This window comes from Nasonia vitripennis, chromosome 5, assembly GCF_009193385.2.
Source record: "Nasonia vitripennis strain AsymCx chromosome 5, Nvit_psr_1.1, whole genome shotgun sequence".
NCBI classification, from domain to species: Eukaryota; Metazoa; Arthropoda; class Insecta; order Hymenoptera; family Pteromalidae; genus Nasonia; species Nasonia vitripennis.
The window spans coordinates 13,197,904-13,218,449 of NC_045761.1; the positions used below are offsets into that span (position 1 = coordinate 13,197,904).

At 48.9% G+C, this 20,546-nt stretch overlaps 2 protein-coding genes across 7 annotated transcripts in view; one reads left to right on the forward strand and one right to left on the reverse strand.

Annotated features, from left to right (window-relative positions):
* The window catches only part of LOC100119203 (neurotrimin), a 265,784-nt gene that overhangs the window by 3,881 nt on the left and 241,357 nt on the right, over positions 1–20,546 (forward strand). The gene's annotated exons all lie outside the window — the stretch shown is intronic.
* LOC100119624 overlaps positions 6,098–20,546 on the reverse strand; it is a 58,288-nt gene continuing 43,839 nt past the window's right edge. For 4 of the 6 annotated variants that reach the window (XM_031931960.1, XM_016987744.2, XM_031931959.1 and 1 more), the window contains 2 exons: positions 12,791–13,073; positions 6,098–10,158 (listed from right to left, as the gene is read on the reverse strand). In XM_031931960.1, coding sequence (XP_031787820.1) covers positions 10,064–10,158; positions 12,791–13,073 — 378 coding nt within the window. In that variant the 3' untranslated portion in view covers positions 6,098–10,063. The remainder of the gene's footprint in view (positions 10,159–12,790; positions 13,074–20,546) is intronic. The other 2 variants (XM_032600453.1, XM_001603312.6) reach the window with 1 other exon arrangement.

The following is a 20,546-nucleotide window of genomic DNA, read 5'->3' on the forward strand; positions in this document are numbered from 1 at the left end:
TGCGGAATAATCTCTCTCCTCCGACGCGGTGTATATTTCGTACTGCCGCCGCCGCTGGACCCCTTCCCTCCACTTATTTCTCTCTCTCTCTCTCTTCTCTCTCTCTCTCTCTCTCTCTCTCTCTCTCTCTCTCTCTCTCTCTCTCTATTATGTGCCTCGCTTTCTTGCGCGCGCGGAAAGCAGCGCCGGCCGTTATACGGCGCTGACCCGGATGCGCTCTACACAATGTGATTCGACGAATCGCCGCCCCCGCACAGCCTCCTCCTGCCTCTTGGTCTGCTGTGTTATGCCCCGGGAGCAAGTGCCGCCAGTGCACTCGACGCGTCCTTAGTTCCCAGTCCTCTCATACACAGCGCGGGTATCGATATTCGCCGAATCATTTTCTCATCTAGTACTACGTCGGATTACGATTCATGCCCCCGTGACGCGAGCAAATCCAGCTGCGTCATTCGCGTTTGCGTATCTTTGTTGGCTGCATTATTCTCGGACTTTTAAATTCCGAAATTTCCATGCTGATTCGCGAGAATCGAATAGCAGTCCGTCAAAGGAGGGCTCTCTGCTATACGAGCAAACGCTCTTCGACGTATGCAAATATTTGCAGCGCCCGAGCAGTCTCTCCTCGTCGACTAATTCTGAAATTCAAAGTAGTTGTCGGCGGTGGCAGCTGCGCGCGCGCACTCCGGCTTACACGAAATTCATTAGATATGGCCGTTTGAAGTTTCGGAAATAAAAGCCGGGTTTGTTGGGATACGCGGGAGAAAAAGGAGAGAGTGGCGGAAGAAGCTTCGGGGAGCCCTGAATGGGTTAAGCGCCGCCAAGCGAGTGAATTTGAATATCCGCGAGAGGCAGGTTACTCAAAGAAAAGATCGCACCTCGGCGACGCAAAGCGCTCTCTCTCTCTCTCTCTCTCTCTCTCTCTCTCTCGCGAAACAATAACACGTAAGCGCCTTTGTGCCGCTGCAGCCACCAAGCCGGGAAGAGGGAGGGAGACAGACGCCCGTCAAAGGAGGGCTTTTCGCGACTGTTGTTTCTAGTTCAGCGCAGGATGTTTTCAAGTGCGTCCCATTCTCGCATCGCCGCGAGGAGGGAACACGCGAGAGGCGCGCAGTTTTCATTACCGCGACGCAAAAATAGCGCGCTCTCCGATGCGCTTTGGCTGAAACAACTCATTAAATTAGCTCGCTCGTGCATAATACATGTCGGGGCATTTAGGATGATTGCGTAAACAAACTGGAATTACTATTAATAATGCCTGCGCGAATTAATAGCATTACAAAATCAATAACACGTTCGCATCAGTTGCGTAACGTCGCGAGCGTTGACACTACTTGGACCGAACCCGCTTAAGCTATATAGCGTTATTCCATTATATGTAAATGATTTTACATGTCATTATCCGCATCACCGAGATCATCCCCGCTCTTGCACCGCGCGCTCGTTGCAGCTCTCGAGTGTGTTTTTTCACCCCATCGGCCCTGCGCGGATAGATTGCCATTCACTGTTTCGCCCGGGCGATGTCAAAACACCGCGTCGCTTTATTTCGCGCGATGCTCGATCGTGAAAGGCGTATAAACTGAAGTGGGTATATAATTCAGCAGTCGCGCAGGGGCGGCCGAGATACTACAGAGAAAGAGTCGATTAATTACAAATGTAACGCGCGGTATACGAGTCGCGCTGCGGTGGCATTGAATTTTCAAGGCCCATAAATATACAGTGCCAAGGCAAACGCATTTATACGCGAAGACAAGGAAGGGGTAGAACAGCTATATACCGCACCCGCTGCGCGAGTGAAAAAGCAAGAAGCTCGAGGCGCTCGCTGATGGGTATACGCATACCCGCTATAGTCCCTCATCCCAGCAGACTCTTATTCGGCGGGCTTCCAGCGCTGGGGCTGTTCGCGGATACACTTATACCTATACCGCACTATTTCGTTATCGGGCCGAAGCTCTCCCGCGTCCAGGAGCGCAGTATGCGCTATACGTGCTTAGGGCCTCGTAAACGTTCGCCCCCGCGCACATCTACTTCGCAGTCTGCGCCGGCCGGAAGGAAGTGTGCTTGAGAATGAATAAGGCGGATCCTCGAAGCCGTTCCGATGCTTTATTTTATCGTAAAATTCGAGCTCGCGCGCGTGGTTGCACTTGAAAATTAAGCTTCATCTCTTATAATCTTATTGATTTTCATCGGCGGCCGTGCGGAGGAGTTCAAAGTGGACGGAGATGCCAGGCTCGAGTGGTGGCTGATTCTTTAAAATTATGAAGTAGTACTTTTCATTTTTCGCCGCGAAGACTAGCAGTTTTTACGAAAACACTTGCGGTTTCGAGGCTTTATGCTTCAAAAATTAATGATATTCATGAACGCCTAAGTGGTATACATTGTTCAACTAGGATTGTTTGTTGTTACGATTTACTTTGAATAAGATTGAACGTGCGGAAAAATGTAGAGAGCGTTTTGAATAAGCCGCCAAAAAGAGTTTTCTGCCTTATCGTAGGAGAGTGATTTTCCGACGAAGCTCATAAAAACCTTAGTATTGGGTAGACGACAGTTGAGAACGAGAGGCTAAAGAGCACGGATCAGTTATGTATAAGTGGCTACCAGGCGCAGTTCGAATATTCTTTTACGATTAGAATTTCTGAGTTAGTTGATTAGCATTTACTTTTAAATAAATGAACTCTTTTTGAGAGTCCTTGTTTTTTAGAGTCAAAATTATGTGTTCGATTTATTTCATACATTAGAAATCCTTCTCCCCGCATACTACAAAGAGCATTAGTTTGAGCCATGAAACATGCTACTTTCCGTGGCGAAAAGTGAAAAGTGCTAGTATTCGCGGCTAAACATCGAAACGTACTAGTCTTCGACGCGAGTTCTGAAATCTACTACTCTTCGTAGGGACCGATGATACAACTATGAACCTTTTACGGAAAAGGATAATTTGTACATGTTCTTATATCCTAAAAAGTGTCGAGTCTCGAGCTATTAAATATAAAACGCGAGAGTACCTTCGATATTATTTATATATTATTTAGAATTTTTATTTCCGTATATTCTTATTGAAGTAAAATTAAATAACAAACAAAATGAACCCCATTGTCAACGTAGACTCGCGGGTCCATTAAATTTATTGTAGCCACATTTAACTAATGAAGAATAACACAAAAAAGAAAGCTTTTATTTGGTGAAATCAATGCAAAAAAAATGTTATGACAGGACGTTAAAGCTACAAATAATGAATGCAATTAGTTCGTGGATTGAAGGGGGATTCCAAATTAAAAATGTCCAATAATACACATATTTAACCAATGATTTTGAATTTTCAATTTTAGACGAGAATTATTTATTATTAAATATTTAGCTTATAACTTAAACTCACCGCCGCAAGATTGGGTTACAGTAGTTTCCTGGGTAATATAATATTGATAACGATTAATGATGAAATATATATGTTTGATGCTTTTCAAGCATTTAAAATATGGCAAATAATAGCTCCGGTAACATAAAAACTAAAAAATTACTCCTTAATGCTTCAAAAACCCGTGCTTTTGAATTCGTTAATTGACAACAAAATAACAAGCATTCAAGATTTGAAAGGCCTTCTGAAGAACAGGTTTAAAACAAAAAATCGTATAAAAACGAGCAATTAAAAAAGTGCACGCATGCCCATTTTTCCATGCGACTATATTATGAACAGACTTAATTGGACCTCGCACTATATTTTTTCAAATACCCACACCGCGCACTCGCGCATTTCAACCAGCTTGTTTTCATATTTTTTCAATTGTCCCCTTCGAGGTTAGAAATCGATGCGTTCGTTCGGATCGAGAGCAAAAACGAGAGCAGCCAATCAGAAAATGAATACAGAAAGCTGTTGGTGTATCTTTACCCTATTCACCCTTGGTTCTTTCTCTCTCCTTTTCTTTCGTCCTGAACTACCCAGCGAAGGCTCTCCGAATGAATTCGGCGTGCATCGAACTCGGAATAGAATCTCGAAGCCACGAGCCTTAACGTCGTCTGTCCTAAAACCCTGCGCGCGAGAACGCGCCAGCTCGTGACCTCAAACGAGGTAATTTGCCGCGACTAGAACTCGCGCGGGGGGTATATTTCAATCAGCTTTTAAATCCGGCGCTCGCTTAACGGGGCCCCTCCGACTTACGAGCTGACTCGAACTTTCCGAATACAATCCTATCCGCAGTCGGTCGTATAAACTGCGCGCTAGCGTCTATCTATCTATGCCGCGAGGATGTGGAAATAATTTTTCTTCTCTCTCTCTTTCTTTCCCTCTACTTCAGGGCTGAGGAACTCGCTGCGGAACGCATGCAGAGAGATAAAGAGAGAGAGAGAGAGAGAGAGAGAGAGAGAGAGAGAGAGAGAGAGAGAGAGAAGTGGCGCAGTAGAGTATACTGCACCGCTGCAGGTGGAACGGCGTATAGTATAGCGACTCGAATATGAGTGTGGGCAACGATTGCGGCGCGCCCGACTGCAGTGGCAGAAAGTTACAAACAGTCTCTTCTGCTCTCTCTCTCTCTCTCTCTCTCTCTCTCTCTCTCTCTCTCTCTGTAGGTATACTGCGGGACACACGCAAACGGCATCGTTATCTCGATGGATGTGTATCGTGCAACAAAGTTTATTTGGAATCGCTCGCCGTGACGATGGGGGACAACGTCGACGACGACGACGACGAGAAGAGGACAAGCCAAAAGCGTTGTTATACAGGAATTAATCCTCGTTTGCCGCTCTGCCAAAGCCACTTCGTCGTCCCCGCGACGCCGCCACTCTATGGCAGCAGCAGCCACTTTATAATGCTCGACGACATCATTATATTATCGTGCCTCCCGCCACCGCTACTCTGCTGCAGCGTCTCTCTCCCTCGTGTCTTTTTGCCTGCCTGCCTGATGCGCCGTCTGAGCTGTCGCCCTCGCGCGAGTCTTGGATTTTGGATGGCCTGCAACTTTTTCAATTAGCCGCGCCTCGCAGGACTCGCTGCAATTTCCAGCCGAGTATCTGCACACGTACCTACCTTTTATGGCCGATATACTTCAGCTCGACGTTTTTAATATGCGTATATATAATTAAACGCGTTAAGCCAAGACGGCGAGAGCAGAGCACACACACCCACGTCGAGTAAGCCAAGGCGCCCGCGCGCTAGCACAGCCTCAATGAATCTCTTTCATGTCTGCTCCGCGCGGCTTAAAGTCTCGTTTTCCGGGAACGTTGAGACTCCGCTGCCGCCGCAGCTCGGCAGTGCAAGATTCACACACACATGTACACCCACGCAGCGCTTGAAGCGAAAGAACGATCGCTTGTACAAAGAGGAGAGCATCCGCTGGATTAGCTGCGCCAGCTACACTCTGCAATCTGCTGCTGCTGCTGTACCTGAAATCAAAAGTCTGTTTCGGCGCTGCGTTGATCCAGTTTTATGCGAGGTGCACACGAAGGAGAGAAACGATTTGAATATGTGAGTTATTCTTCGACAACTCGTGATAGTTGTCGCTCGAAAAATGGGAGCACGGTGACCGACCGAGTTTTTTTGGGTTCGTTAGGACACGTAAAATGTAAAGAAAAATGGCATAGCAGGCCGAGTCCGAGTGCCAACAAAGTGCTACGGGTCAATTACCAATCAGCGAAAATATTGTATATCTGTATTACGCGCTGTGCAAGCATTTTTCTACGAATTTAATTGACAGCTGAGCCCGAGAATTTCAATTTAAAAAAAAAATAAAAAATCGTTGGAAATGCTCGCTCTCCTATCAAAAGTTATGAGCGTTCGTCGAAAATGCCCGAAAAGCAGCAGTTCACATTTTTTTTTATGAATTTCGCAACGGGCAAGCAGCGCTATCAAAAATACGATAGTCCCATTTTCGGTCCGAGAAGTATCCGCGGGCTTCTCATAGAATCGCTCGTATATTTCAATTCCCTCGCAAGTGCAATGACGTGCGCGCATACGCTTATGAGCCCGCGCGTTTGGATGTAAGCACTTTTGGCTCGACGCGACTGCAGTGAATCTGGCTGAAACGACGATAATAATAAATGTACATGTGTACATCTCGTGCAACTGTATACACGCGGGAGTTTGGTGTAGTAGTAGGTATATATAGGCGTTATGTATGAGCACAGAAAATCCGATTTTATTACCGTAGCTTTGAATCTCATGCGTACAAACAAAATTATATTTACATTGCATAATAATAACGCGGTATTTTCACATGTCCTCTCTCGTAGCACTCGTACTCGTACACATACACGCATTCTAATGCACGCTCGCGAATTCGTCATAATTTGCTGCTGACGTATCGCGCACTTCCCCCCCCCCCTCTCTCTCTCTCTCTCTTTCGCTCATTATGCATTCTTCCGCGCACTCGTTTCGACAACTGTCAACAAAACGCAGCTTCCTCTCTCTCAAATCCTCGCAATTGCCTCGTACTTATTATTCTAAAATCACCGAGAACAGTGTTGGTTTGACTTTGTTATTTGGCTTCGTAGTTCTATTTAGGTTGAAAAACATACAACTTATACATTCGAACTAAATTCGTACATAGTTATAGCTGCATATGAGTAAGGGATATATAGATGCTCGTTGTTTTTTAATTTATACATGATTTTGCCATACAATATAACGTCATCGATGCGCACCCGATCAAACGATGAAGCAATTAAGAGAGCGTATACTTTGGTGGGTAAAAAAACGTCGTTCGCTTTATTTTTACTCGTCATGTTCATAATATATTTATTACCCTGGGCTTTGGAACGCAGTTTGCTCTCTTTCTCTCATTCACGCTATGTCATATGCGCGTTGACGCAATAAATAAGAATGTGTGTCACACGGAAAAGTGGTTTCAAACATTTTTATCGTCGTGTCGCACCCAAAGATCCAAACGAAAGTTTTCCAAGTCACATTAAAAATATCATCGGTAGACGCATTAAAAATATTGGCAGGATTTTTTATCAGCTTATAATGAAAACTTTAAGAGTTTTATAAAAGGAAAGAACTCGCGATTTTATCTCTTGTGTACGCGTTACCTCGTGTTTGTGTGTATTTTATATCGATTTTTTGGTATTTTTTTTCTCATAACTTTTTTATAACAGTTTTTAGTGGTATTAATCTTAATTGTATTCTCTTCATACAATAGACGTTGGTAAATATACCTATATATAATATATGTACTAGTATTAACGGCAAATAAAAATAAATTATTTCCTTTCAATCGTCCTCTCATTACTCTCCATTTAAATTTTGCGCCACCAATCCAGGCACTCCATTCTTCTCTCTCGTCACACACTGAGTTTCTTTTTATTTTTAATATATATACATTACATTTAAGCTCGTCCCGCAGAATGAACCCGACGAAAAATTTGCAACGAGTACAGGCAAACGCGTCGCTGAAAGGAGAATTTCATCGAATCTTGATATCCAGTGTTATATAATTGTCTCGCAATATTGATAGTCGAAATTTCAATTGAGTTGTAATGCTCATCAACGTCGTGAATAAATTATCTTAAACGCACTACATATTGACCTATATATATGTATATGTGTATATATATATATATATATATATATATATATATATATACATATACACACACATACACACCTATGTTATAACACACCGGCGGAACGCTTTTGTTGCAACAGAATTAGAATTTCGCGTATCAATCGTGTTGGAGAATCGAGAAATATACGAGAAACGGGCAGTGCTCGCTCTCGTCTATATATAATCCCGTGTGGACGCGCAATATATACCGTGTGCAGTGTAATGGTGTGTGGTAACTGAAGAACAACACGTCGGTGTATACATAGGAAAACATCTCGTCCCGGAGAACTGCGCAACGGTCCATTTTGCAGTTGGCAGGTTGGTGAAAAAATAAGAAAAAATAAAACGAAAATAAAAACGCAGATGTTTACCCGACAGCAGCGATGCTGCGCAGCAGTCAAAAAAGCAATATATGGAGTTGCGAAAGGACGAAAAAGTGTCCGTTCGAACATGCAACGGAAAAGGAGCGCAGTGACCGTTTCGTCACGATACTTGTGCGCGTGATTTGTAGCAGACTGCAAGCGTGCTTGGCGTGTGTGTATACGCGTATATACTATATAGGCTGCGCACGAGGCAATACAATGTGAGTCGAGACGCGCGCGCGAGAGCAAGTGCGGCGGGACAGTCTTTGGCGCGCGCATTACTTATGCAACGAGTGCGGGGCACGAGAGCGATATCCATATGGAGGACGCTGGCGCGCGGCGGGTTTTATCGTCCGTTTCATGGAAATAGAAAGAGCGGATGAAAAACGGCGCATCCGTGCGCGCGACCAGCGCCGATTCCGCCATCTCGTTTCTATCAGCAATATCGATCTCGACAAATTGTCCATTTTGCTCGTGTTCTTGCCAGCCCCCCGGCAGCCCTTGCTCCGCCGCGACGCTTAACTTTTTTCGGCTGCCTCTCTGCGCGCGCACGCGCGCACGATTCGGCTATTTTTCTACGCGCGTGCAGTAGTGTCCGCTGTTATTCTTCGCATATTATATTCGAGATAGGTTTACCTATTTACTTGGAATGTTCGAGCAAATTGACTTTCTTTTGTAGCGGCAACGCATAAAAGTCACCTGTACAGCGCGCGCTGCAGCGGGTTTAACGAAAGCAAGCCATCCCGGCGGCGCACGTGACAAAAGAGAGCGGGAAATAAAGAGACAATGCCAAAGGAGAAATTGCGTTTCGCGGCGAAAAAGGAAAGCGAAATTCATTGCAAAAATCCAGTTGTCGCGAGCCGTCTTTTCTTCCACTTTATATACCACTGCGGCTGCTGTGTGTGGTGTCCAGCGCAGTAATAAGCGCCGCGAACAAAGCGAGGAGAAAATTAAAAGCGCGCGAGCGGGAAAGACTCGTTTTTCATTACCTCGTTCTCGCCGCCACTACTTCGCGGATCGATCAGTTTGTCCGCTCGCGAGTTTTGATTTAAACAGTTTCCGGCTTGCTCTTTTCACCTATATGTATAGCCGTGTTCTTTTAACGGGTTTAACGGGGGACCAAACTGATGGGCCATTTTACGCCAGGCTGTAGTTTTATTACCGTTTTTTCCCCGTCCCTCTTCCGTTCGATTTTTTTTACTCCGTGTTTTCGGTGCGAATAAAAATTGTCGTCTCGCTGGCCACCACCGAGCTGCGAGCGCGCGCGTGTATGTCCGTGTGTGTGTGTGACGAAATCGGATTTATTTTAACACTCATCGATTTCTGCGTGGACGCTATAACTATATGGTATCTGGTTGGGGATTCCAACGTAACGAGTTTTTAGTCATTGCTATATAACTACCGGCTTCGTTCGGTCCTTCTCGCGCCGCCCCACGATTTTAATGCCTTTCGGATAGCTTTCAACGCCGCTTTACGACCTTATACGTGTCATTTTAACTGCGCTATCAACTATGGGAATTACATTTACATCTCGTTCTTTTATCGTTATCGCAGATTACGAAGTTTCATCATCCTCCGGCTGCACATACATGCCCGCAGACGAGATCGGTCATCCTCCGCACACGCGCGCACACACACAGACGGTTTGTCATTTTGATTGAAGTTTTCCCTTTTATATATATATATATATATATATATATATATATATTACATATATCTATACGTAATCCACGAGCGGCTATCTCGATTTTGATTAATTTTCCTTTATATATTATACGTCAGCTCTGTCGCACACTCCAACATAACAATCATATTAACAACAAATTCGGTATAGATACATTGTATAAGCGCACGCGGGGTGCTCTACTTATATTCCATCTGACCATCAGCTGTCGCTCGCTCCTTAAGTATTAATCAATGTGTCGTGCGTACTCTTAATTTATAAAAACCACGTAAAGTCACATATTTTCGTTCAACAGTGTGGGTGTGTGTGTGTGTGTGTGTGTCGCCAATTTTGCTGGAGATCCGCCAGGCCAAGAGCGCAGGTCCTCTCCCGCGCAGGCTCGACGAAGACGGCGCACGGCCGCATTAGCATACCTGGATCAAGCTGTGTACCGCTCTGCGTCCTCCTCTCCCTGTATACGTCTCTCAGCAGCAGCAGCAGCAGCCTCCCGACTATCTCAAGTGCAGCAGGAGCAGGAGAATCAGCGCGAGGATCGTGAAATCGGCAGCCCTGCGGCAGTTGTCGCTGGCATTCTCGGATGTCACTGCAACATGGTGGATGAAAATTCATGAGTTCTCGCGCGGCCCAGGCAGCCCTTGTCTACGACACGCGCTATACGTCGTATAACGCGTGCAGCGCCAGCCCCGGGCTTATGACTGTCTTATTAACGCGAACATCGACTGTACATAGGTACATAGAACTGCGGCGAGCTCCGCCGGCAGATCATTTATTTAGCAGCTAGCCGCGCGGGGGGACAATAATTGGAAATCGCCGGGATCTAATTAAAATTCTCCGGCATCGGTTCGCTCCGATCACGTTCGCTCTAACGGCGCGGCGGCCGCCTTTTAGGAAAATCCATTTGCAGCTAGCGTGTTACCTCGGAGCTATCCGAACTTCCATCGAGCAAACATGGAGCGAGGGAAGAAGGAGGCGAAAAAAGAGAGGAGGAAATAGAGCTTGAAGCGCTCAACAAAAGCGGAGAAACGCGCGCCACCGCGCAAAATCTAAATTAAAGTTGTCCGAATTCGCCGCCTCTATCTCCCTTTTGCTCATCGCTCTTTTTACTCTCTCTTCCTCCCTTTGCTCTGGCGTTTAGTCTAAAAACCGCAGCCGAACTTGTTAGACTGCGTGCTGCAGCGGTGCATTTATTTCCTCGCGTAATAACGTTGCAGTCAGTCGCGCGAGGCACTCAAGGTCCGAGCGCTTTTCAAAAATTCAAATATCGCGCGAGATGTGGGCGATTCGGGGGAAGGAAAATCCAAGATACGTCGCGGGCCGAACCTTTAAAACTTTTCACCAGCCGATGATTCCGCTCGTTACAACTTTCTCATACTCGAGCGCTCGTGTTGTCGCAAGGTGCAGGAGAAATGAAAGAGGGGCGCAAGGAATCGCTCTAAAAACTTATTGATGGCGCGGAGCGACGTGAAAAATTTTTTTCCCGCTTCCTCTCGCGCGCTAACCGCGCGCACAAAAGCTGTAGGTCAAGATATATATCCCAAGCTCTCTCTCTCTCTCTCTCTCTCTCGAGAGAGAGAGAGAGAGAGAGAGAGAGAGAGTGCGCAATATATAGTAACGGAAACGCATGACTCCCTCGCGCGGAGAGCTGCTGCGGAGCGTGTACGGACTATGTTTACGAGAGCTGCTCTCGCTCCTAAAAATCCTGCAGGCCAGAAAATCGCCACTCGCAGCGAGACGCGGAAATTATTGCGCAGCTCTTCGCGCGAGAATTACGCTTATATTTTTTCGATCGTTATACTTGGCGCGTGAATTTGCATCGAACAATGCGCGCATATCAGCAGCGGAGAAGGAGCTCCGGCGATTCGGCAACTATAGCGCGATTTTCCGGCGCGCGGCCGTCGGGAGTCGATAAGCGACTCGGCAAGTTTGCCCCATCGCGAAGTAGTTTACGCGCGCAAAACGGCTCCTCCGAATAATCAGCTATGCAAAGCTCTGATAACGAGACTCGTAACGATCGCAGCTCCCACACGTACAAACGTACTCTCTATCTGCGCGGCGCTCTTTCGCCGACGTCTCCCTCGCTATCTGTATCGCTTTTCAGAAGGATTAAGCGATTTCTTTCCTCGTATCTCTCCGAGAGCAGCAGCGCAGTCGATCGAAGCGCCGCAGCGGCAGCTCTGCACACACACGCACTACTAAATCGAGTTCGCTCCGGGCGTCCTCCGCCCTCAAGACGTTTTATACAGCTGTGCGCGCGCGCGCATCTGCGGAAACTCCCAGCCAGAGCGGAGATTAAGATTAGTAATCAAAAGGCTACAGCCGGAGCGCCAGCCAGTTTTCACGGCAGATTATCAGCGACGAGTTCGGAGACTACTCCCGGCTTGCCTCGCTCTCACTCCGCACTGCGAGCACTTGATAAAGCTGAATACCGAGTCGTCAAACGCTAATTCTCGCAATTCGTGTGCATCCTTCATCCGACTATTCTCAAGCGGCGCGCGGCTTTGCGAAAATTGATACTCGCCCCCGCGAGCGCAGAAGTTGGCGAAATGAAGCGGTGCGCCGCCGAAAATTAATCCGGCGATATAATTATACGAAGCGGTGTGTGCAGCGCCGCCGGTGTGTTATAACAGGGCTGAAAAAAGCCATTTGTATTTGTCGAGGTGATTTGGTGCACCGCGTGCGCGCGGCGTTATATTTCAGAAAGGGAAAAATATAGCGAGCGAGGGAGAGGGCTGATGGGGCGACAAATTATCGCGCTAAGCCGGCAATCTCGGCGCGGCGGCGGCGGCATATAGTCGAAGAGTGCCGCGCACGTATATGCGCGATAAAGCTTTCGGAATCCCAAAAATTGCCGGCGTGGCGGCTGCGTAGCCGCGGCGGTAATCCCAGGCGACGAGAGAGCGAGAGCGCCCAGAGCCTAATCGACCGAGTGAATTTTCCTCGGTGACCCTGTTCCAACCCCCCGCAGCCGCGCCATCGCAGCAATCTCGCTGAAATGCAAAAATGTTTTCGCTCGCGCGGAAGAAAAAAAATACTCGCGAGCCCACTTTCGGGCCACAGGCTCGTGCGGTAATAATGCCGCGCCGCGGCTGCAGTCAATATAGGCGTCCGCACGTGTGCGATGCAGTATGCAGCCTCGGGCTTCATATAGAGAAGCTCAGTCTAGCGTGTAAATTCGGGGGGTGACGGGGGCTAGCTCTCTCCACGAATTTCCTGCTTACCTCTCTCGGGCACCGGTTCCCGGAGGCTCGAGCCGAGCTGGACTTCGCTGCTCTGCTCATAGACACCAGGGATCTTGGCGGTGCAGCGCAGGTTCAATTGGCCGTGGGAGTAATGGAACGGCTGCAGGTGAAGGCTCAGCTCAGTCCACTGACGCTCGTCTTCCTCGTCCCGATGCTGCTGCTGCTGCTGCTGGCGATCGTCGTGGCGATCCTGATGCGTAATACTGTTGAGCTCGCGCTGCTTTGACTGGCTCCGCTTGGATGGCTGAGAAGGCTCGCCGACCTGCAACGTAAACAATAATACGATTGTTAATAGTTTTTAATCCCCGCGTTACATCCCCTCGGTTAATGCGGCCGATTAGGCGACGACGAGGAAATTCTGTCGGCGCATTAAGCGGAGAAAGTTCGAGCTTGTAGCCGCGACCGACACCCGCGCTCTCGCAGCGCTCTCTGTCTCGCGGGCTAATGCATAACTTAAAACGCCGACTTTTGCATAAATCAACTTCTTCGAAATTTCGAGCCGCTCCACTGGCGCTGCTGCAGATACGAGCCGAGGGAGTAGTCGACTGCAGGCGACGAGAGGGGGGAGGGCCGCGGGAGTCAGCGACCGGGGGCAAATGTAAATCTGCTTTTAACGGAATTCATTCAGCCGGAATCATGGCAAGCGCTGTTCGCGCCTTTCGCACGGGGGAACACAAAAGCGAAAACCTTAATTCTTCTTCGATGAAAAGTCGCGCGGCGAAAAAAAAAGAGAGAGAGAGAGAGAGAGAGAGAGAGAGAGAGCGAAAAAAGTCGCTCCATTAACGTCTTTTGTGCGCGCGAACGCGAGTCCCGCCGAGGCGAAGAGTGCGCTCTCTCTCTCTTCTCTCTCTCTTTCTCTCTCTCTCTCTCTCTCTCTCTCTCTCTCTCTCTCTCTCTCTCTCTCTCTCTCTCTCTCTGAAAAAAGGCTCTTTCTGTTTCGCTTCGCTTCTCGTTATTCAGCGCTAACGAGCGTGCTCTCCCTGGTAATATCACAATCGTCACTCGATGACTGCGACGACACGCGCGCGTCGGGGCCGGGAAGTCAATTCCGATCCGTTTGCTCGCGGTGCGCGATTAGAGCGCGCGAGCAAACAACGATTATCATGTCTCCTGTGTGTTTTGCGAAATGCGCGCACTGTTTGAACTGCTGCGCGCAAACGATAAAAGCACGCTATGTGGCGCTCGGAATAAAGAAGATTGAATATAATTCGACGGAGAAAAACACGTGCACACGTATATAGAGCGGCTCGCGCGACTACAAAGCTGATTTCTTTGCGCGCGCCCGCTCAAAGCGCTCGTCGATTTACAAAAACAGCGGCATTATCACAGAGAGCCGAGTGCGCTGAACATTATGTGCCGACGCGGCCATTTCGCCCACGGGGGGCTGGAAACGTGTGTTCGGTCGGCGGATTATTAAATTATTCCACAAAGAGTTTCGCGCCCTGCCACGTTCATAATTTGTTTAAATGTTCGAGCGAGGCCATGCGGGCGGGCGAGCAAAGTATCGGAGCCGCGCGGCGCTATATGCGTGTTATACACAGGATATAGGGGGCGGACGGGTGAACAAATGAACGAACGAACGCCGGCGCGTGATATCGCGTCGAAATTTTTCCCACTGTCCGGCCGAGCTCAAAGCGAGAGGGAGAGAGGGACAAAATATTGTTCGACAGTCGCAAAAACAATTTATGTATGAGCCGACCGATAGCCCCGCCGCTGCGCCGGATTATTTGGGAAACTCGCGGCGTTACGATCGGCTACTGCTGCGGCTCACCGCATAAAATTTTATGCTACATTTTAGTGCGCGAGACCGTGGGACTGCAGCAGCAGCAGCAGCCAGCTCTGCGTGTCGAACGCCGCTAGCCTTGGTATAACCATAACGATGATAATTTTACGAGAGCGCGTAATGTTCTGCCCAAAAATGAAAATTACCTCGTTAATCGCGCCAGCTCTCGGGCTGCACACAGCCCTTTGACTCCTCTTCCCACAACGTGTAGCGCGTTATATAAATAAAGGCATTATGGTGTAGTCTTGCTGCAGCAGCAGCAAACCGCCAAACTGTCCCCGCGCTCGCTTGTATCGGGCGCGTAGCTCTCTCTCTCTCTCTCTCTCTCTCTCTCTCTCTCCGATTCTCCGATGTCCAAGGCCTCGTGCTAATTAGTCGTCGGCTAGTTTATCCCCCGCGCGTCATTTGTGTGCCCATGCAGGCTTGCGCCGCTACAGGTGGAGGCTAATTAAAAATCCCTGCGCGCTGTACATCCGATCGATCGACTTACTTCTGCTCGATGAAAATCCGCACTGCAGCTAATTACGGAAAAAAGGGCAGCTCCTTTGTGCTTGGCTGGAAGTTTATTGCAGCGCGCGCGCGGCTCATAAATCGCGCATAGTGAGTTGTTATTTATTATTGTTCGAGTTGTTGCTTCGCCGAGCGCGGAACTTTGAAATTAATTTTAGCATTTTAATTAAACATTCCGCGTGATGCGCGCGCGAAAGAATATCACACGAGCGCGAGCCGCAGTCGCTGAAATTGCGCCGCGGCGCGATATTATATAGCCGAACGCCGCGCGTACACCCGGTATATATCAGCGAAGAATCCGAGCTATCCCCTGCGCGCAGCGAGTACAAACGGCCATCAAAGACTTTATTCGCGAGAAGTCCAATTAGACGGGGAAGGCAAAGAGGTGAAAGAGCCGTACAGCGGGCGGATGCGCGAGGGGCAAACAATCTCCCGTTGTCCGCGTCAGTATTGTCGACTTCTTTTCACCGCTCGACCGCACTATGCAGCAGTCGCTCACTCAAGTCGCTCAGACGCCGAAGGGATCAAGCGATCAAGTCGTAAAGGTCGCGCGAATCGGCGCCCATTGAAGGTGCGCGTCGCTTGTGAAAAACCAGTTTCTCGTGTACACGACACACACTCTGTACTGCTGCAGAGGGAGAGGAAGCGAGCGAGTTTGCCGGCGCGTTGTCTTTCAACTGCATCCCCGTGTGTCCTCGGTGCGCGGGAGCGACAGCGGCACCAGGGCCACAGGGAGTAGACAAGGGAGGAGAAATTTTCGAGACAAAGAGCAGCAGAGAGCGGCCGCGTAGGAAATCGCCCCGGGGATTACGCCGGGCTCGCTGTCTGCGTGCGCGCCTCACTCGTCTGCTCCGCTGCTCCTAGCTCGCTTTCTCCCTACGTGTGTATATTATTATGGGCTGGAAAAAGAGAGACGGAGAGAGCCGGGCGATTGTCGGGGGGCGATCCGGTTTACGAGCTACACGACACCCCCGCTCTCCCTGCTATAAGGCGCGCGTGTTCGTAACCCGCGGCTATATTGCCGGACGCGAAGAAATGACTCGTAAACGGCGCGCAGCGGCCATCGCGCGAGAGCGTATATGCCTCGACATAAAGGCGCGCAGCGCGAGCAAGTATATAGCAGAGCCGGCCGCTCCGACATAATCCGAGCAAACAGCATCTCCTACGAACTCGAGGCCCCGCGAATTTATGCGAAATGCTCTCTTTTAAAGAGAATATTCGCGATAGAGAGAGAGAGAGAGAGAGAGAGAGAGAGAGAGAGAGAGAGAGAGAGAGAGAGAGAGAGTGAAAGACTCCTCCGGTAGCGAGTCTGGTTATTTCATTTAAGTTTCAGCTTTTTCTCCCCCTCTCCCGTAGTCTGCTGCTTTATCTCACGGCTAATCTCGCTCGCGGTAAATTAATTACGCTTATGGACTAATTGCAGCCGGGCCGGCGCACTCTGCATCAGCGCGAGGAGCGCCGCCACTTTTTCTACCGGGCGTGTGTCGCCCCGCTCGTGACTCGAAGCGGAAAGCGCATTTTTCACGTCGCTGAGCTATTGTTTGCGCGAGATCGCTACCATCCAGGCAGCGCCGTTGCAAATGAGAATCGCGTGTAATTCAGTTAGCGCACCGCTCGCTATGCGGAGCTCTCAGCCGCCACGCGCTATTACACAATTATCAGTCAGTTAGTGGAAATGGCCGCGCGAGCAAATGAAAGAGCCCGCGCGTGTACAGCCGTGTAGGAGCTAGAGAATGCACGTGCGCCCATGGAGCTTAATAAGCGGCACCGCAAAATCATCGCGATAAGCATCGAGCTGACTCTCTCTCTCTCCCCGTGCTTAATGCATTCTGCGCCAATGTATGCACTCTGTGTAAGCGCAGCTAAAACGCGCCCCGCGCACGCGTCATACAAATTAAGGAATCGAGAGCGAGGCTGCAAAGTTCCGGCACGGCGCCACGAACGATATTCCCTCCGAGTTTGATAGCGGCGGCATAGTTGGCCGACATCGACGATCTCGCGCAAGGTACACACACAAGCCGGTGTGTATGCAAATCGCGCCGCGACCACAAGCCTCGCGCGCTTACGCGTGCTTAGCGGGCTAAGCTCTGCTTGCCATTTTTTCACCTCTCGCCCGCACCTGTTTCGCGTACTGCGCTCTGCATAAAGCTCTGGCTTTTGCGCGCTTTTTCCCCCTCGACCCGCAGCCCCCTTTTTCTCATCTCCTCTTTCGTCCGCCCCCGGCAAGCTCCGCGCGCTGGCAATTCAGAAGAGCGCCGACGATTACAGCCGAGCAATTACAATATACTGCGCGAGCTGAAAATGGAAAGATAAACGCGGGCGCAACGCAAGCAGATAGACATCTCGCGCTCAAAAGAAAATCCCGCCCGCGCGTTGCGTGTTTGCATTCATCAGGCCGCGTTTTTCGCAGAATTCCGCGCGAGCTGTTTTAATAAAGCAGAGCTGCGGATTCGCAGCTATCGCAAGCTCGCCGCCGGCTAATCAACGCGACGCGAAAAAACCACGAAGCTTGTGAAAAAATGAGGTGTACGCGCGCTAGCTGATGCCAGCAGCGTAGCGCGCACAAGCGCGTCTTGGATGCTCTCGAGCAGCGAGTCGTCGGTCAGGCCGTTATACAGCGTATATAGTGGCCAGTTCGCAGAGCGCTATTCCGCAGGATTCAAAGACCGCGGCGCGCGGGCATCGAGAAGCTCGCATTCTCGGTCGCTTCAGCCCCGGCGCGCGTCCTTCTATAGCTCTTTCTCTCTCTCCGATAAATCAACTCCCGTGGAATATGAGCTATACGCGCGCGCTTTCAGCCTCGGTCCCGCGCGTTGAATACACTGCACGTACTGACCGAGTATCGCTCGCGGAAATAACAATTCAAAGCGCAGTCCGCCGAGTGCGAGCCATCGAGGGGATGTAGAATATCTGTTAATCCCGGTTGAATGAATGTGATTTTATTTTCCGCATTGTTTGGAGAACGTTAAATCGAACTGCAGTTTGCTGTATGGAGTGACGACGTTGTTACGGACGGTGCACTGATTATCGTTGACACGCAAGTGGAGTATGTCGGCGGTCAAAAATCAGTGAAAAATATCTAGATCGTGTAGACGCGTTTGACGTGTTAACGGATAATTCTGCGCTCAGCGTGTTGAAAACTAGCTTCGGTTGAAAAACATTTTTGCTTACAGCTCGATAAAAATTACTCTTGCCTCGGCGTCTATAATTCCAGTAGGAATGTTGCCGGCAAATTTATCGGCGCAGGTAATTAAATTCCATCGCATATTTCAAATCAAATGGAGTATCATAAAAAATATGAAGCGGCGGGATTTCAAAAAATTTCGACGTTTCGCTGCATAAAATCAAAATTGATCGTAATACAACTCGATGGTAGGGCGAATCGCCGGGGAGTTTACCAGCATTCCAGCCTCTAACAAATGGGATTTCCCAGTAAAGTTGACACCTGTTGGCCGGTCAAGGTATCGACTTTCACAGCAGTCGCCGGCAGCTCCCAGACTAATTATCACTCCGGTTTGGCCTCAAAGAGAAATACTCGCCCGATAGTCGTTGCGCGCGAGTTCGTCCCCCTGTAATTTGCGATTTTCGTTGCAGAAGCAGTTTGCGATCGAAACGAGCCAAAAATACCAAGCTCTCTCTCTCTCTCTCTCTCTCTCTCTCTCTCTCTCTCTTTCCGCTCGAAACAATCAGCCGCGTGTTATTCCATTTACGGATTGCAGTCGCTGCAACGCGAGGAAATCGATGTAAACAATTGTTACGCGACAACAATCGTTCCAACGCTCTGAACTGACTGCAAAACACAGAGAATTTTTGACCGCTTGCAAAAAGTCCATCTCTAACCTCGATGGTCTATTGTTTGCCGTTGCCCCCGCAGAACTATATTAAGCGAGAAATGTGTGCCGTCTGTTAACTCAAGCACGGGCTCGATTACTTGCAAACAAAAACGTTTGTTGTATTCATATGCCAGCAGAATTCCGCTAATACGTTTCCACCGCACAATAGAGCGGAAATAAGAAAACAAACTAAGCCGGCTTCGGCGTCAACTGAAGTTTAATTTGCCAAGAAATTTAGTAAATCATTCCGCGGAGTCGAGTATATCGGAGGTACGAGCGCGCAGAGTTTCACTTCAGCCAGCCCATACAATAAGTTACCTGGAAAAATCTATTGAGAGCAATATCGCACAGCCTGCGCTACTGGCACTAACACGTCCCGCGGTGCTCTTTGCCCCCGATATAATACTTAGGAGGGTATATATAGAGGGAGCGAACGTTGCCCTATAGGCTATATATAGGGAACCTGCACGACACTCACGCGTGAATCCGTACCCTCTCTCTCTCTCTCTCTCTCTCTCTCTCTCTCTTTCACCGCAGGTTATTTCATGGACGTTATGTCAGGATGAGCGAGAGGCAGCACACAACCTGTCAAAGCCGTGTGTGATTTTCATCGAGCGAAGGCCAGTATATGATGAACGTGTGTGTACGTGTGCGAGGGTTTGCAAAAGAGGCCTTTTCCCGTTATCTACACCTTATAGACACGTGCCCTCTCGGGCGCAAGCTTCGCAGCTTCATCTCTCATCACGAAAGTTATGATATTGGTAAAGGTTTGCGCGCGGCCATCATACACACTCGCGCCTGTCGGCTTGCACTAGCTGCCGGCAGGAAAAATGTTTTCTTCCGCCAAAGGAGCTCTGAGTGTGCGGTGGAGAACGAGAGCGAGCTGCAGAGGGAGGCAGAGGAAAAGCAGACAGTTGGCTGGAAGGAGAGAAGAGAGGAGGAAATGGGAAAGCGTAGGGTTGAAATTATAGGATGAGTGATAAAAAAGCCTCGAGGACTGGAGGGACACAGAAATAGAGAGAGGGAGAGAGAGAAAGCGACAAAATCGCCAAGAGAAAGAGGAGGAGAGCGTGTGTACGCGCGAGCGCAGGTGGCACGGCTGGCACATATAGAGGGAAAAAGAGTAGCTTTTGGAACGACTGGAGAGCCCCTCGTTTCCGAGTTCTGAGACTCTTCAGAACTTCGCTCTTTCTACACCCCCTCCCCCCTCCTTTTCTCTTGCCCTTCTTGCACCTCAGTCTCTTGCGCGCGAGCTTTTTACGTTTTTATTTCTAGTTAATATGAGTCGCCCATGTCAAACGAACATGGCGATCGCAAGTTTCCTAACTAAATCAATCACGCGGAATTCGCAGACGTTTGATCCGTGCGGGACTACCTGGAAAATAAGGTTTTTACGCATTTCGACATCTCGTCTCTGATTCATACTGTGCATTGGCGGCTGCGAAAGTAATACTTGAGGTGATTTAATTGATGTGGCTGAAAGTGATGTCGTGAAATTTTATCAGATTAATTTCATACACAGCAAAAACATAATCTGCTTGATTTCCATTAATCGAGTAAATATTATCGCTGTCGACCAAACTCGTTTGAGTCGTCAAACAAAAGCGCG